At 43.7% G+C, this 16,295-nt stretch overlaps 2 protein-coding genes across 2 annotated transcripts; both read right to left on the bottom strand.

Annotated features, from left to right (window-relative positions):
• Window positions 1–1,365: 1,365 nt before the first annotated feature.
• On the bottom strand, window positions 1,366–3,033 carry LOC131306978 (uncharacterized). Its single transcript, XM_058333411.1, has 2 exons — window positions 2,301–3,033; window positions 1,366–2,243 (listed from the first exon to the last, which is right to left on the bottom strand). Exons 1-2 carry the CDS (start codon window positions 3,031–3,033, stop codon window positions 1,366–1,368), a joined length of 1,611 nt encoding a protein of 536 aa, XP_058189394.1.
• Window positions 3,034–4,371: 1,338 nt separating this feature from the next.
• Window positions 4,372–6,171, bottom strand: LOC131307418 (probable LRR receptor-like serine/threonine-protein kinase At3g47570). Its single transcript, XM_058333914.1, has 2 exons — window positions 5,373–6,171; window positions 4,372–4,629 (listed from the first exon to the last, which is right to left on the bottom strand). The coding sequence occupies exons 1-2, from the start codon at window positions 5,797–5,799 to the stop codon at window positions 4,553–4,555; spliced, it is 504 nt and encodes a 167-aa protein (XP_058189897.1). The 5' UTR covers window positions 5,800–6,171; the 3' UTR covers window positions 4,372–4,552.
• Between the last annotated feature and the right edge of the window lie 10,124 nt (window positions 6,172–16,295).

The raw sequence follows: 16,295 nt of genomic DNA, 5'->3' as shown, positions 1-16,295 counted from the left end.
TGAGGGGAGACAGCTAAGTACAGGAATAGATTCTCTCCATCCTGAGTCCTACTTAGCAATGGTGGTGATGCCAGATACTCCTTCAGTTGGGAAAAAGCTATTTCCTTCGTGGTCGTCCATTCAAAGGCCTTTTTCAAAACCTTAAAGAATGTTTGACACTTTTCAGAGGCTCGTGAGATAAACCTGCTCAAAGCTGCAACTCGTCCTGTGAGCTTTTGGACCTCCTTGATATTCCGTGGTGAACGCATAGCAAGTATAGCCTGAATCTTTTCAGGATTTGCCTCAATCCCTCTTTGTGACACCATGAAACCGAAGAATTTTCCTGACGATATCCCAAAAGCACATTTGGTTGATTTGAGCTTCATTTGGTATTTTCTGAGAACCTGGAAGGTTTCTTCCAGATCATCAACATGGTTATATGCCTTTGCACTTTTAACCAGCATGTCATCCACGTATACTTCCACGTTGCGTCCAATTTGTTGCTTGAACATTCTGTTGACCAACCTCTGGAATGTCGCCCCTGCATTCTTAAGACCGAAGGGCATTACTTTGTAGCAATATAATCCCCTATCGGTGATAAATGAGGTTTTTTCTTGATCTCCTTCGTGCATTTGGATTTGATTATTTCCTGAAAATGCATCCATAAAGCTAAGAAGCTCATGTCCGGCAGTGGAATCTACCAAAGAGTCAATTCTGGGGAGGGAAAAGCTATCCTTTGGACACGCTTTATTGAGGTCGGTGAAATCTACACACATTCTCCATTTGCCATTAGCTTTCTTCACCATGACCACGTTGGCCAACCAGTCGGGGTAAAGAACTTCACCGATGGACTCCGCTTGGATGAGCTTATCTACCTCCTTGGCTGCCGCCTCATTTCGTTCTGGAGCAATGGCTCTTTTCTTCTGCTTAACCGGACATAGAGTAGGGTCAATATTCAGCCTGTGAGATATGACCCTTGGGTCAATTCCGGGTATGTCTTCATGGGACCGCGCAAAAACGTCTTTGTTCTTTCTTAGAATTGCAGCAGCTCTGTCTTTGCAGTCGTGCTCAAGCCTGTTCCAATTCTTATTGTCTTTCCTGGTTGCCATGACTCCAGAAGTTCTTCTACAAGCTCTTCCACGGGTTCTCCATGTTGGAGCTTCTCTTCGTCTCGAGTGTCGAGACTTTCTATACTCATGGTAATATTAGCTCCTTTGAGAGAAGTAACATAACATTCTCGTGCTGCTTTCTGATCTCCTCTGATACAGGCAACTCCATCTAATGTTGGGAATTTTATCATCAAGTGGTAGGTGGAGATTACTGCCCCAATCTTGTTCAAGGTCGTCCTTCCTAGGATTGCATTATATGCTGAGGGACAGTCGACTACTATGAATCAATCATACGCGTAATTTGACTTTTCTCCTCTCCCATAGTAATTGGTAGTGCTATTTGACCAGCTGGGTAAACAGGCGTACCTGCAAATCCAACTAGTGGTGACGCCATAGGCCTTAGCCTTTCTCGTTCGACCTTTAACTGGTCATATGCATGAAGGTAGAGTATATCGGCTGAACTTCCGCTGTCTATCAATACTCTTCGTGTGAGGTAGTTTGCTATGACAATGGTTATGACCAGAGGGTCATCATGGGGGATTTGGATCCCTTTGAGATCTTCTTCGGAGAAAATTATGGGTATCTCCTCTTTTTTCTGGATCTTGCTTGGGCGGTCAATTGTGTTGACCTCCAAATATTCCTCCGTTCGCAATTTTCTTAGGTGGGCTTTTCTTGCATGGCTAGACTCTCCACCTCCGGCAAATCCCCCATGGATGACCTTGATCTCTCCAATGGGGCCGGACCGGGGTGCAGCACCGTCCCTTCGCTCTTTGTTTGTGTTTTCCTTTCTGGGTTGCTTCTGGTGTTTCTTTGTTACGAAACGCTGAAGTCTCCCTCTTTGAATTAGATCCCCGATCTGTTGCTTCAAGTCAATGCAATCATCTGTATTATGTCTGTGGTCTCTGTGAAACCTACAGTATTTATCCTTAGCTCTCCTGCTAGGATCGGATCTCAGCTTTCCTGGCCACTTGAGGTTTGGATCGTCTTGCAGATTGTTGAGGATTTGCTCTACCGTGGCTATGAGCGGGGTAAACTGTTTGTATTTTCCTTGGGGAGGCCCTCTAGCCAATCCTCTCTTTGGAGATAATCTTGAATCCACCTTTTTATTCCTAGGTTCTCCCCCTATCTTGCGGACAGCTTCTCTCCTTCTTTTGTCTGTTGAGGGGAATTCGCCAATCTGTTATGGTCCTGCTTGAGGATCGAAACCATCACGTGTACGCCTTGCATAGATAGCCTCTTCTACGTTCATGTGCTTCTGAGCTCTGAGCATGAGCTCTGCCATGGTCTTTGGTGGCTCTTGAGACACAAGATATAGGAATTGCCCTGAATACAACCCAGCAATATATGCAGTTATGCTCACATTATCGTCGGCTTCCTCTATTTGGACCACCTCTTTATTAAACCTTGTGGTGTATTCTCTTAATGATTCCCATCTTCCCTGTTTTACCGTCAGGAGATGCGTTGCTGGTTTGCCGTAGCGTTGACCAGCAATAAAGTAACTTACAAAGCTTGTACTAAGCTCTTTGAAGCTACGTATACTTCCTGGTGGGAGCTTGTTGAACCATGCTCGGGCACTCCCCTTGAGGGTGACCGGGAATGCCCGACACATTACCTCGTCTGGCACTGCTTGTAGGTGCATCAAGGATTTATATGTCTCAAGATGATCCAACGGGTCCGTGGAACCATTGAACGTTTCTAACTGGGGCATTTTAAACTTTCTTGGGAGAGGGCACCCCATAACTTCAGGTGTGAAAGGTGAATCCGTGTTTTGTACCAACTCCTCTACCGTGGCAGGGGTTTGTGCTTTGACATGCTTCATCAATCCTTCGATTTGGTTTTGCATCTTGAGCATCATCTCCTGCTCGAGAGACGATTTCTCTAGGGGTGGTCTGCCATGCTTTCTTTGGTTTTGGCTTTCCTTTTCACTGGATTCGCCCTCCTCCATGTCCTCATCGTCTTGATGGCGACTATTCTACAATCTCGGGATACTTGACTCGGAGATTTGCTTTCGTAAATTTGCGTTTTCTTGCCTCGCAGTCTGTAACCCTTGGGTTAAGGTCTTTATCTGTTCTTGCATATGGGCGAATGCCTCTGGGGTCATCTGAGTACCTCCTACCAGATTCGCCACAGCGGCCTTGGCCTCTTCTGCTACTTTCGCAGCCTTTTCGGCGGCGGCGGCTGCCTTGGCGGCGGCGGCTGGCCGGGCAACCTCAGCTGCCTTGGCAACCTTGGCTGCAGCCGTAGTTTTAGCCACAGCGGGGGCCTTTGCAGCGTCGTCGATGCCAGTTTGTTCGGGATCTGAAGCCATTGTTGTTCTGCTTGATCGGGTTTCTACCATACAAAGCTGTTCACCGTGAGGAAAAACTCGGTTCCCACAGACGGCGCCAGCTGATGAAGCAACTTTGATGATAGCTCCGACTTTAACCTGCAAAACAAAGGTGATAACTCGTGTCACAGGTATGGTGGCGTGCCAACCACCCTTCGATGCCTAAGTTAGTAGGAACCTTGTTGTAAATAAATGGAAGTTCTCTGTGTTAGAGTTGTGTACCGTATATTGGAATTCTACGGTCGTATTTATAGGCATTACAATCGGAGTTTGAGTCCTTATAGGACTATATCTCGTAGGTTCCGAATCTCCTCTTTGAGGAGTGTGGAGTCATGCCTTAGCTAGGAGTCCACGGGATTCCTGCCAGGCCTAGGAATCCCATCTTCAATCACAGTTGTGCATATCTCTGGCCCTTTGGGCTTATCCCATCCTTCCTTTATCCCTTAGGATTCATTCTTCCTGTCGTGGCATCTTTATCTAAACAAGCATATCTTTCATATGATATCGTAGAAGTTAAGCTTTCCAAGGGAGCTAGGGGCCAGAGCTGGTCCTTGGACTTTCTTCGAGCTTCGGCCGAAGGACGGAGCTGGAAGGTCATTGCTCCGTTCCTTGTAGGTCCTTACAGGAGGCTTGGAAGGAAGGTAGCTCGTACTCCCCAGGTCCATAGGCCTGGTAGTGCTGAGCTCCTTAGGTATATTCTACTTATCAAATACAAATAACAACTTTCAAAACTTGAACCTCGGACCAAGCACATAGATGAATGGATACTTTTTTTTTTTCGATCTGCAAAGATGAATGGATACTTTCCGCTACACCAGTCAGGCATTTGGTGAATGGTGGTAACTTTTTTATCAGTAGTAAACCAAATATCTTTTGGGCCCCCGAATTTGGAATGCTTTTTGGAGGCTCCAGGCCTAGGCCTTTTGGGCCTTGCCCTAGGACCGACCCTAAACAAAATTAATAGGGAAAACAAGATCAAGAACTATACCGACATGCAATTTCAGGATAGAGAGGAATTAAAACTATAAGGCTGTTGTTCCATAAGGCAAAAGTAGAAATCCTAAGCATGCAATCTCAGTTGGAAACTTCCCACATGAACTGATGAACAACTATTACACATATTAAACATAAAGATACTTCAAATAAACCAGGTTCTCGATTGGCTGTTGGAGCAACATATTGCGGAGGTACCATTATTGGAGGGCATTGGTAGTCCTAGACAATGGACACAAAGGCACAAGTGCTTTAGTTGACTTGCTCAAACTCATCTTTGCTAAATGAGGCTGATTGGAACCAAAGGGAAAGAGTAAGAGAAACGAAACATTATGAGAAAAAAAGTAATTGAGATCTATTAGTAGGTGAAAGAGAGTAGGGTATACATCTTTGGCTTTGATATTGCAAAATACTTTTCAACTTTCTAATGCTTCTACCCTTCATTCTCCCAAGTGTTTTTTCATCTTACATAGTTTGCTCACAACGGTTTCCATCTCCATGCGATCTCTTGGAGATTTAGATCGATGAGCATGCAACTCCAATTGTCAGAATGGAAACCATGCAAACTATGCAATCATTGATCCAACTTCCATTGTTATGCTCCAGTTGGATGCAAGGATTGGCAATATATATCCATCACTCGGTCTGGCAAAGCAATCTTAACGAAGGTATGATTTAGATGATCTTTAAACATATTTTTAGTTGGTCTTTTGCCAATAAACATCTCCAGTAGAAGAATGCCAAAGCTAAATACATCCCCAACGATGGAAGCCACGTCACCCAAGCCATACTTTTCAGATTGATTCAATTGTTAATGTATTTTAGTGTGGAAAGTGGATATTGGATGGCATGGTTCTAAACTTCTAATTCTTATAGAAAATGCATGCAATAATCTAGGGGTCCACTAGTTTACACAAAGCCAAGCTTTATAGCTTAAATTTTACAGTTGATTGAAGATTTTGTACCTGGAGCGATGTAGCCTATTGTTCCCCTTATTGCACTTGAATTGCTTTGATGTTGCGGTACATCTGTTGAGGCTACAGAAATAATTTTTGCTAACCCAAAATCTCCAACATGGGCAGTCATTGTATCATCCAAGAGGACATTACTTGGCTTTAGATCACCATGAATGATTGTTGACTCACAACGACAATGAAGATACTCAAGTGCAGAAGCAATATCAATAGAAATGTCTAGCCTTTGAATCACTTTCAGGTACTCATGCTCCCCAACTCCATTTTGATGAAGCCATCTATCTTGTGTTCCATTTGCCATGAATTCATATACTATAGCTCTGAATTCATTACCATGGAAGTCTATGCTAAAACATGCACTTAATACCTTCAAAAGATTTCGATGCCTTATGGTTTGAAGTGCATTGCATTCTGACATGAAACTCTTTAAAGCTCCCCTGAGCTGAAGATTGAGGACTTCCACTACCACAACAATCTGGTCTTGATCAAGGATCCCTTTATAAACAAAAGCATAATTCTCAACGCCTACTAGATTAGCCTCTGAGAATCCATTTGTGGCTTTGAGAAGATCTGCATAAGAAACTCTCAGAATTTGGTGTTCAAAAGATGGGTAAGAAGAGGCCTCCTTCCTTGTGACACTTCGTCGCCGATGACACAAAAACAAGCTAACTACCAAAGTTGAACATATCACAAGAGCAACCACCGCATATACTATTATCTTTGCCTAGTAAGATAGTTTGTTTCTGTTGGATGTTGAGGATGGGCAAGGAGGAAGATTTAAGTGAGCAATACCTCCACACAAATCACCCATTCCAACAATTTGTGGGCACACGTCCTGTAAATCGCATCATGACAAGCGGGTGCACCCTTTTTTGGAAAGCGCGGCAAAACGCTCAATTCAAAGTCGCCACTTGGGTTTGAAGGTTTGCCACCCAAGGAACCTAACTTGAAACACTTGCTACGTTGTTTGATTTGAAAAGGCTTGTAGATTGGTCCGTCGTCACCTTGATATCTGTGGTTTGGGAGCCAGGTTACGAGAGGGGAAAGGTTTTAAGTCACCCCTCTCGCCCAATCCGGAGATCGGTCTCTACTCGGGCATTTGTAAAACATTTGCGATTCTCTCTCATTAATCAATTTTTTAGCCAGTTAGGGCGAGGGAACAGTTTAAGGGGTTTAAAACTGTAACAAATTTACAGGATGTGATAAATGGCATGCTCGCTTATTGAAACAGTTAGAATAGGATGAAAATAGACTCCTGTGGGAGTTTAAACAGACTGGGAAGCCCTATTTTGGAGTGTCGTGCACAGGAAGAAACCAACATGCACTGATCAAGTCACTGCATGATGATCTAACCTGTGCGCGCTACACCAAGACCTGCGCGCTACAGTAGGTTCAAACCCACGGTTCTTATTTTCAACCCTCTGAGCTCTGGAAGAACCATTGCACACCCAGGACAAATCAAGCAGTTCATATGGCAGTTTGAATGGGCTACAAAGCCACCAAATGAATAAAACATCCCATGAACACTGTGGGGATAAAAATAAAGGCCAAAGCCTAGTTACCCATGCAAAGGCCAGCCACTGGTCGAGATTTAACCTACACGCGCAGGTAGACCACTGCTGCATGTAGGTTTGAGTCAACAAACCAGTGCTTGGTTCTACATGTTTGTGGATTTTGGGACATGTCTAGAAAGGCCCCAGCGGTATTCCATTGTAGCATGTAAAAATACTAACTAAAAACTAGCAGTTTTAAGAAAGGAAAATAGTAAACTAGTTTTTAGCATACTTGTAGTGGTGTGTATATAAATGCAGACATAAAAGAACAAGACCCCAAGCCCATGCAAGATCTGCGCACAACCACAGAGTGGCGCGCACGTGCTATGGACCGGCGCGGACTGGTCCTTGCCACTATGGTTTTTGAAACCCTGCCAGCTTTAGGGCCAAGACTTGGTATTGATTACTAGCATTGACTCTACCAGCCCCCCTCAGGGATCATAACAGAACTCAGTTCAAAGATATTATACCTTTGGTTTTTGGGTTTGAAAGAGTATTGAGCTTTGATTTTAGGTTTGGATGATGGATGGATGTAAGCTGCTATGTAGGAAACCAAGTGTTTTCCTTGCTAATGTCTTTCTTTGGTGAAGAAGAGATGAACAAGAGGCTAGAGTTAGAACTTTGTGCTTGGAATTTTTGTAACCTTTTGGAAGAACAATGGAGGGTGTATATATAGAGGGAGAGGGTGAAAAAGGGGTTAAAACCAGTCAAAAGGGCTGGTGTCTTAGCCCTTAAGCCTTCCCTCTCATTGGATAAGAGAGGAAAAGGTGAAATAAGGGGTGTAAGGGTTGTCCCCTAGCAAAGACTATTATTTGGACCAAACAGAGCCTTCCTCCGGCCCCAAAAGTCCTCTTGATCATGGCTAAATAAAGGTGATAGGACAGGGTTGGACTGGCGCGCGCGCAAGTCCAACTGCACCTACCTTAGTCAATGGTCAAAGCTAACTGTTGACCAAAACGTGGCACTTGGACCAGCACCCGCTGGCTTTTAACCAGCGCGGGCAAGTTAGGTTTCAGGCTTAAGCTGGGTTAGGTCTAAGATGGGACCACATGCTCAAAGCTCAATCACACTATAGAGCACAATAAGTAACCACTCTGCCATGATTCTTTTTTGTGCTTTTAGTTTTCTGTTAGTGAATCAGTCATTTCATGATTGTTTTATAGTAGAAAATGTCTCCTCACATTTACAAGGTGGCAAGTGATCATTCGATCCCTTGTATGGACCATGTAGCGATGGTCAACTGTGCGTGCCTACTAATCGGGACAGACAAGGGAGAAAAAATAGTCATTTTGGGTAGCAATTTTCACTCCCCTTTCTTTGTATACCGGAATTTCATCTTTTAGGTAAATGCAACTATTCCAGAAATTCAACGATTCCAGAAATTCCAACTTCGTATGGGGTCCTATTTCGTTACAACTTTGAAAGCAATCAATTCAAGTGGAGTCTTGTTTACACTCGTTTTTGTCACCCAGTCCTAGACAAGCGCTGGAGGGCCATTTAATTAATTATTTAATTGAATTGAGCCTCAAAACATGAATGAGTTGAATTAAAATTAATGGGCCAAACCAATGTTAACTGGGCCCGGTTAATTTTAGTTCAATTTGGTTATAACTTGAAATTATGGGCTATGGGTTATACTTATTTATGAGCTAAATTAAGGCCCATTCGGTTTGTATGATGAGAACAAGGCCTTGTTAATTTTAAATAGGCCCATTGGTACATTGATTAAATCATCTGAGGAAGCTTCATGAAGGAAAAATGGAAACAAGTAAGTGGGAATGATTGCCACATGGCCATTTGACCTAGTCAAATGGCCAATTATGTTTCGGCTGCCCACGAAAGAAGGGAAGAGAAGAAGCCCACTACTTTGAATAACTTCTCTCAACTACCCATGATCAAGGAAATACATGTGGGGAATTTCTACCACTGCTACAAACCGCCAACTCAAGAGAGTGGGAAGTTACATGGGACACATGGCGTCATCAGGAGAAGGCGGGAATTCCTCTTGCATGCAAAACCGTGGAGATCCTTGCCTATAAATACAACACAATAAGGAAAAAGGGTTCAACACCTCAAAACCCAGTGCTTAAACCAAAGTCTTCCCAGCAAAGCACCTATCTTTAATTTTCCTGCATTCAACTCAATTACTTCATCAAGTAATTTGGGTTTTTACTTTCCCGTTGTACTCAAACTTTATTATTCCGACATAATAAAGTTATTTTACGTTGTTGCTTCTTTCCTACACGGTTAGAAAATTGCTAAGTTCTCGCTCGTTGAGGCAAAACCACGAACCATCACTGTGATCCAGCCCTTAGGGTCGCAGCACTCTCGCTCAAAGTCAATAAGAAAAAAAAAGGGCATCCCATCCTTTACGTTGGACGCGACAAGTCCTGGCACGCCGCTCAGTCCTTGAGCCATTTTGTGACCAAACAAGTCTCCACTCCAGTTGGGAGGCTTATCTGCCCCCCATCCCCCCACCACTTGGTTAGCCAATTCCTTGATCAAGGATGGCTGCTCTTCTTTTGGTTGTTTCTGTGACTTTTGTGTGTCATCAATAATGTTCCTATCCTTTTGGCGAAAAATGGAAAAGGAAAATGCTAGTGGATGGAGAAACTCCAAGCTTAGACTGAAGATGCCCAGACTGTTACAGAGCCACTCATTTGAATGATCCTTTTACGCGTTTGGAAAGAAAGAGAAAGAATCGAGTGGACGGAACTCTTTCTTTCTGTCCATGTATATCCAAATTCTCTGATGAGTAAATAATTCCAGCAACTTTCTCATTCTAAATTTGACATTAGCTTGACTGCATAATCTTTGAGATATTTATTTTGATCTATGATATGCGGATTGTCATATGGACCACTCCGTCAGCCAATTATATATTTCGGTTTCCTTATTTATTTGTTATAATTAAAATGATCCGGTGTAGCACTTAGCTCTGCATGTATCAGGCCATTTTTCAGCCACAACTAACCGTTGGAGAACTTAGAGTAATTGCCCAGTTATGTGAAGAGAAGGCTCCACAATCTATTTTATAACTCAAGGTGTCCGGATCAACTTACCGACTAATCCCAGGAGACAATCCCTCTGTCCGCTGGAGGGGGGGAATATTTGACCTCCATGCCAATCCCTAAGTGAGGGCTTCACAATGGGGTGCATTTGTAACTATATATGAGTGGGTTTTGTTGAATCGCAAATAAGAACAACAAGGGGTAAGAAGGAGGAGGATTTTTGAGGCGTTTGGATGGTGTGGCAATCCCTCTGTCCGGTCCTTCTTCTTTTTTTCCCTTCTTTATTTTACTCATTTTACTTGTTTTATTCGAGGGGCGTGTAAGCAAGCTCGAGCATCCTGAGTTAATAAGAAAAAAAAACTTGTCTTTGCTATTGATTGAAACCGAAAGATGGAAAACAGTGATAACATTTTGAGCAAATTACTGAAAGGCCCACAAAAATGAGGCCCAGGTTCCTAAGGCTCGTAGGAAATACTTTGCTAAAGGAAGGCGTCATCCGAGGGGCCGTTCCGGAGGAATAGGGACATAACATACTTGTATTGTACCAAGTGAATGTAGGCTTCGGACTTGCCGTCGTACTTGGAAAACTTGGTTTGGGTGAATCCTTTGAGGGGGTGGGGGGGGGGGGGGTGACTGAATCGATCTCTTTAGTGAACAGAGAGGTCGAGAGTCTCTCAAGACGCGCATCGCAATGAGGTCGGATCGAACGGTTGGGACCGTCTGGATGCTCGGTCGCGGTGCGTTTCTTTGGAGTGAGATGGTCCAATCTTTTATAATTCTTTGGTTTCGGCGGAACGCTCCCTGACTTCTGGGGGGTGTTCTCTCTAGTCCTTTAGTCTGTTGGATTTATAGCTGTCTCGAGACTGTTGCTCGAGGCGCTCAGTGACTGGGCTTCTGTCGCGTCCGTTTTTGGGGTGCTCGATGATCGGGCTTCATTCTTGTAACGAGTAAAAACCGCCAAGGGAAAGATAACTCTCTTTGAGATTGCAACGCACGTGACAGCCACGCCGGAACCCTAAAACCTGCGTCCACAAACATGGGTGAGCGCACCTTTGCCTCTCATCGGCAAAGGCCCTCTGATGCCTAAGTTAGAACACGAACTAACTAATAACCTTAACACACGTAGGTATATTTGTGAGCTAATAGCAGCGTACCTTTCACATTAGGTTTACCTTTGTATTTATAGATTTTGTCTAACTTGCTCTTCAAGTCGTCGTGTTGCTCTATGTTTCCTATCCCATATTAGGAAACTTCGGCATTCTGGGGCTCTCTTGCCCAATAAACCGAGATCCCTTTCTCGAAAGGAAACTCCTCCCATATGGAATTTGTTCCATATAGCAATTGTATCTCTGCCATCATGGCAGAATATTCCATCCCCTTATTCGCGGGATCCACCCTCATCTCGTATGGGGTTTTTTCTAGAATCCTCCTGGTTAATCCAGCCATCCATCTCATTTGGTCGGCACTGCTCAGGTTAACACTCTCGTGGTTGCACTTTTTGCTCGGCATTTGTGCCTCATATCGTTATGTGTTATTCCCATTCAGCTACCTAGTTCGACCTTGCACACCTTCTCACGGTGTTGTCATGCTTCCATGTACACCATCTCGGATGCCTTCCTCGTGGTGCTCCCATGCTCAACACGTGGTCAGCTATTATTCCCTGTGGTACTTCCCTACGTGGCACCTTATTCCGGAAGTGCTCTAGTGTATTTTCCTTACGTGGTACCCTATTCCGCACGTGCTCTAGTGTATTTTCCTTACTCAAGGGAAAACCCTACTATAGTTCACGTTCGTTTTTAAGGCATTCGCGGTACCCCTTGGTTTGGATCTCCATGAGGCTGTTGTCCTCTCGTGCGATTTTTATGAAGCTAGGGGTGGGCTCGGTATGCCCCTTGCTCCTGGGAGGATGGGTGGAGGAGGCAGAGACACTTCCAAGCCTCTCGAAGGCGGATCGCTTCCCCAGGTTCTTTTTAGGATTCCGGACGGGAGAGTGGGAGCGCTCCCCGCGCCGCCCATTCTTTTCAGCGCGGGCTGCCTCCTCTGGTCGGTCGAGGCGGTCTTTTGCCGAAGGCCGTGATCTATGTTCCACCAAGGGAACCCCTCCACGACTGCGGGGCGGGCTATGGTGGCTCATTCGCCCCATCACGTCTTTCAGCGGAGTGAGAGATCTGGAGGAGGTGTTTGATCTTCGCCAACTCGTTCCTGACGTGCCTATCCCTTTACACGACCGTCGTAAGGTCGCCGATCGTCCGCTCCAGGTGATGAATGTAGGTATGGATTTCATAAAACGGCCCTGCGTCTGGAGTTGAGGTGCAGGCTCTGACACCAATGGAGACGTGCTTGCCCAGGACGTTAGCTCCGCCGGAGCCCAGGTGAGGAGCTCCGAGGGGTTCGAGTCCGAGAGTCATGTCGCTGAGCGGTAGATCTTGTACCTCTACCATCTTGGTTCAGGAATTTTGAAAGGAGTTTTTGGGAAGGGGAAGAAATGGAATGCTGAGAATGCGATCAGGATTGCCAGCAGAGTCACTAATTGTAGGGGTTTGATTAATCAGGATCTTGACCATGGGTCAGTTTCGGTTCCTTCCTCCGCCGCTCCGCGCGCCCGCCGCTTGACTTGCAACTAATCACTAGGGCTGTGGGAGCCCAGTGACCCTCCGACAATCAAGTTAGATGTAGGGAGAAGTGGATAGGTCTGGAGTTAGGGTATAATGGCATACCTCTCCAAGTTAGAGTCCCTTTATATTTATAGACCTTACTTTGCTTGGCCTCCAAGCTAGCGCGTGGAGGGTAAGCTCTGGTAACCACCTTGGGTGACGTCATAGACGACGTGTGGGATAAGGCAATTACAGAGCACATGGCCAGATCGGCCCTAATGATGATCCTCACACTGTAACCGTTCAGTCCCATGTCATGGTGACGCGTAGGCCTGAAGGTCTTGGTTGCCCAAGGATGGGGATTGTATCTGAGGCTCCACGCGTTGTCTCTCCATGACGTATCGAGCATCTTTAGTTGGTTGTCCAAGCCCTTTAAGAACACCCTTCGGAGCAATGTACTGATGGGCGCTAGGAGCCTGACCAAGAGCGTCCAACGGTAGATGCCTCGGAATCGGCTCGAGCCCGCTTACTCCGAGCCACTACAAATTTGTTGCCAATTTCTGAAACCCGTTTCCACTGTGACTAATTTGGAAGCTCGTTTCCGAAAAAAGGTCATTCAATTGAGGTTTTTGCAAAGCTTGTCGAACCAACTCCTATTTCAATCTGTGTTGGACCGATTGATATACCAATATGTAGACACCCTATTCTGGACCGTCCAGATTAGTTTACTTACGGTCTTTGATTCCCAAATAATGATTAAGGTCAAGAACGTCTTGAGATTGCTGGTGTGTTTGAGCTTTGAGCGTTCCAAACCACATTCAAACCCTTTCGAAACCCCTTTTCAAATCCATCAAGCCAGAACCAAATGGCCTCAGCAAAACCATACTTGCATACGCTGGTACTGTGTCGGCGTGAGCTGGTAAACTGCCACGTGTCAGTCATCGACCGTTGACTCAGTTCCCACTGGCGCACCAAGTATAAGGATGGCATACGCCAGTCAAAACTAGTCAAATATCATTATTCAACCACATGCACAAGACTTTTGCGGCCACCCCAGTACACTGAACAGTCTCCTGATGATTATGGATGTACTGAGATGTTCCCCCCTCTCCTACAACTCCTTTCATGCAAGTCTCATGCATTTAATGCATGGAGACTCTTCTTCATTAACCCAACCAGCCTCAACCAGCCTGGTCACCACCCCCCTTCAGTCACCCTTTGGCCTATAAATACCCCCTTGCATTTATATGCAAAGGGTTAACCCTCATTAAGATTCCAAGTCTCTCCCTCTCTTCATTTCCCTTGGTTTCTTGGTTTCTTGCTTTCTCTCCCTCCATTATTTGGAAGAGTAAGCAAGAAGTCTCTCTGCACCCTCTTCACACCCTTACACTCATCATCCATGTAACGCCCCGATTTCAAGGAATTTCGGGCGCATTACTCTTAAAATATGCTAAATTTTACAAACTTCTAAACCCCCATTTATCCTTATACAAAAATTACAATTTCAAAAAAATACAAAAATCTATGTACATTTATTCAACAAAAGCAACTCCAGAGCGACTCTAGTTTTTACACGAATTCCAAGCAACGTTGGCCCCAGACTCTATTTCAGGGGTCCCACCTGTATCAACTGCTCCACTATGGAATCCTGCACATTCTGACAAATTGAACGCCGAAGCAAATGATTTGTCAGGATACAAACGTATCCTGAGTGATAATTCACCAAACAGAAATCCTAAAACTCAATACCACAATATGCAGATCAACAATATAATAATTCATAATACACAGAAGGTACAAAATAATAACACATCGTCTTTTTCTTTACTATCCATCATCTTACATGTAATCTAAGGATCATCTCCACGAGATCCTTTCCTCCCACATCCACTAACTACAACCGTCTCATGGGTCCACCCTTCCTCTTGCTTATCCTGCACCAGGGTCCTAGGTGAGCGCACCTAAATTATGTACCGAGCATGTTCTCACTTAAGACCATAACAGGAGGATTGAGTCATCCCATGACATATCGTACATTAGGGTCAGACATCCACTACCCCACGCTAACTATAACCGTCTCATGGGACCCATTCTCTTTCCCAAGAGAAACTTCCCATGACGTATCATACATTAACATCTCACTAACTATAATCGTCTCATGGGACCCATTCCCTTCCTCGAAGAGAAACTTCCCATGACGTATCATACATTAGCGTCACAACATAACTCATCACCGGGCCCCTCAGGTAACCCATTTCAACACAGGGCCCCATTGGTTACCCTTGCTATCACCATGGCTCAAATCACAATCCACAGAATCACACTTTCAACACTTTACCAATTTTCATTTACTTAACATCGTCTACGTGAGTCACTACTCGTAACCACCCAGCGAACCTATTTGTCCAATCTACAACCACAACAAAATACCACACGGTTCAATATTTCAACTAAAAGTACTAACATGCTAACAACACATAACCATGCGATAAAATTAATCCTGTCATAGAATTAATCATTCGAGTAACAAAATAATATTCAGTCAAACAATTAATTACTACACTTAAAATTAAGTCTACTTCTCTAGTTTAGAAATTTTATAAAACATTTCTACTATTTAAACCTTATCTTTAACTCTCATATTATTCATAGATTTTACAAACTAATTTTTATTGGAAAATACTTATTGCTAAATTTAGTATTTACTAACTATATTAAATATTAATATAAGATTTTCATAACAACAAAATTATGCGAGGCTATTCTAGTCAATATTTATTAGAGTTAAAGATTAACTAATATATAATCTAAAATATTTCTTGTTTACAATCTAAATAAATTTTTACTAGTAAAATATTCTTGTTAATATTTCATAAACATTTATCTACCCCAATAATTTATTAAACACGTAAACGTCCGCTCAAATACAAATCAACAATGCATCATCAATAGTAATTTCTCAATCAAACACTAATCATTCCAGCACAACCGGACTGAATTTTAATATAAACAGGACTAAAAATAAATTGACAATTTAATAGCAGGTCATCATCTTCAATAAACTTTAAATCTAAGTCCTAACTCCATTAAAATGCAGATTAAGGTTTCGGGTTTCCAGAAAACTACCTCAAACGCGATTCTAAATCCAGATAAGTGTTGTACGGTGTCCGTTGTCACGACCCAAAACTACCTTGGAAGTCATGACCGGCCAAGCGGGTATTAAGACGCCGAAGGCCTGCTCATAGTCTAGTTTAGGAATTTCTCACATCATTGTCATTATAAAGCATATAAGCAAAGTATGCGGAAGCATAGAATAAATAACATAATCCCAAAGCTTCTAAGTGTACAAGTATAATAAATACAAACCATTAGACACCACTTGATTCTCCACAGTTATTCTAACACTTCATTCAGCCCACAACTTGCTATCTACCTTAACCTGAAAAATTGGAAAAGGTTTTCATAAGCCGAAGCTCGGGTGAGAAACGTATACCAAAATTACAAGTTTGACCATGGAAATACCCCACATTATAAAACAGTTCAAAGCAACAATTCAAATATTTCGTTGACCATCTAGTACAAGCATTTTTGTCCGAAAGCTCATTTCTTCGGTCCAAGAGATGGACCATTTTCATTTCATTTCTCTTTCAAGTTTTTCACTTTTGAGCGATAATAGCATTCAACGGTATTTTTGCCAGTCGGTTGGGGAGCGAACCCATTGAAGAGTGGTAAGATATCATTACCCGGTGATGCCTG

Source organism: Rhododendron vialii, chromosome 11a (assembly GCF_030253575.1).
Source record: "Rhododendron vialii isolate Sample 1 chromosome 11a, ASM3025357v1".
Classification (NCBI taxonomy): Eukaryota; Viridiplantae; Streptophyta; class Magnoliopsida; order Ericales; family Ericaceae; genus Rhododendron; species Rhododendron vialii.
This window is presented reverse-complemented; position numbering and strand designations above follow the sequence as displayed.